The 1,736-nt window shown below is 40.9% G+C and overlaps 1 protein-coding gene across 1 annotated transcript in view; it reads left to right on the top strand.

The window, feature by feature from the left end:
- The window catches only part of LOC106524471 (VPS10 domain-containing receptor SorCS1), a gene marked incomplete at its 5' end in the record, with an annotated part of 97,122 nt that overhangs the window by 84,229 nt on the left and 11,157 nt on the right, over window positions 1–1,736 (top strand). Inside the window, 1 exon segment of the mRNA XM_014018281.1 lies at window positions 500–612. Coding sequence (XP_013873735.1) covers window positions 500–612 — 113 coding nt within the window.

Consider the following 1,736-nt stretch of genomic DNA (forward strand, 5'->3'; position numbering starts at 1 on the left):
GCCTTAACAGGACACAATTACTTTAGCTGATAACACACTAATATTATATATTTATATATATTTTACAAAACAAACAAAACACATTGTGAATAATTTATCAGTTAACCTCTTTGAGCTAAATTATCATCTGTAAAAACAAGTTTTCACTTCACAAAAATTGGTTTTTATTTTAATTTAGCTTTAAAAATGTTTGCAATTATTCATTATCAAATCCTTTGAGAGTGAGATGGTTTGTTCTGTGTGAACCTCAGTGTATTTGTCTTTCACTCAGGTTTTCTCTGCTCTTCTCTTTACTTCCATTCTTAAAGTAGAAAGCCTCTTTGAGCCACAGGAAGCAGGTTTTCAACCAGTAAATTGTTCATTTTGCTGCAGATTTATTTAATGTTGCAGATGCTTTCTGTTTGACACTGTTTGTGCCTCTTCTAAATATAAACTCTAGTTTTTTTTTTATCGGAAGAAAACATAAAAGAACAAAACCTTCTTGTTCTTCACCCTGCAGAATACTTTCGATCTCATCTGCTGGCCTTCTCCTCCAACCTGGATGAGCACAACCCCGACGTTCCGGAGTGGAGGCTGGATGTGAGCCGGATCATCAGGAGCTCTCTGATCCAGGTAGGTCTGTCTCCCAGCAGCTGCTGCTCRGCTCCTGGAGCTCAGCCGGACCTGTGAGCAGCTCAGGAACTGCGCTCGGACTTTTATGAGGATAAACGATGAGAGCTGGGTGGGGGGATGAGGAAGAAACACAGTTCAAGAGCGTCTGATTGCTTCGAGAGTTCAGGGCCGTGCGGGATGGAGCTGGCTGGATGCTCATGAAGAAGAATAAATGTAGGAGTGCTCTGCTCTGACCTGAGGGGACGCTGGGAGAAGAGGAGCTCAGCAGCTGTCAGGTGGAAGAAATGATTCAGAGCCACAGACGTCAGTTACAGAGTCGGACTCATTAACTCCTTTTTGACACATCCTCAAACTGCCAATATCTTTGTGAGGCTCGGAGAAGCAGTCTGGCTCTTGCATCACATTTTCACACATTTTCATCCAGAATTGGTGCTGAAATTACRTCCGTCTCTCCAGTCCAGACCGAGCAGAGTCTGTTTTTATTTTTGTTTTAACAGGCAGAACAGAGGAGAGTTTAGAATAAAAATAATATTCCATGAGTTGAACTACAGAGACAAACTGCAGCTCCTGCAGGAGAAAAGTCTGTTTTATTTCTTCCTACTTTTCTTTATTATTTTGAATATTTAMCTTGTTTTATTTGCACTGTTACAGTTTCTAATTGTTGTAGTCAAGACCACCTAACCTGAGACCAAGTCAAGACCAAGACCAGAAAAAAATGTGTCCTAAAAGATGGAGTATTCTGTACTCATGTACTGTGGGGGGGGGGGTATTTAGTATCTCATAGTTGAGGTCTAACTATGATGTAAATCACAGGCCTCTCTCATCTTTTTGAGTGATAGAACTTGAACAATTGATGCTGACTAAATACTTTTTCCCCACTTGTGAGGTTTTAGCAAGGAACTGATCCAGGGCGCAGGCAGGCTCAAAAATGTAACAAAAATTTATTTATAAATAACTGAAGGAGGGCTGCTGGCAGCAAACTTACAAGTATGGAGAGTCACAGGCACGAGGGGAACAGAGCACGAGGAACACATAGAACCATCAACATTCAACAATGAACCGACATCAGACTGAGACAGGACAGGGTTTAAATACACAGACTACTAATTACTGAAACACAAAAC

The sequence above is a fragment of the Austrofundulus limnaeus genome, unplaced genomic scaffold (genome assembly GCF_001266775.1).
Source record: "Austrofundulus limnaeus strain Quisiro unplaced genomic scaffold, Austrofundulus_limnaeus-1.0 Scaffold189, whole genome shotgun sequence".
In the NCBI taxonomy this organism is placed as follows: domain Eukaryota; kingdom Metazoa; phylum Chordata; class Actinopteri; order Cyprinodontiformes; family Rivulidae; genus Austrofundulus; species Austrofundulus limnaeus.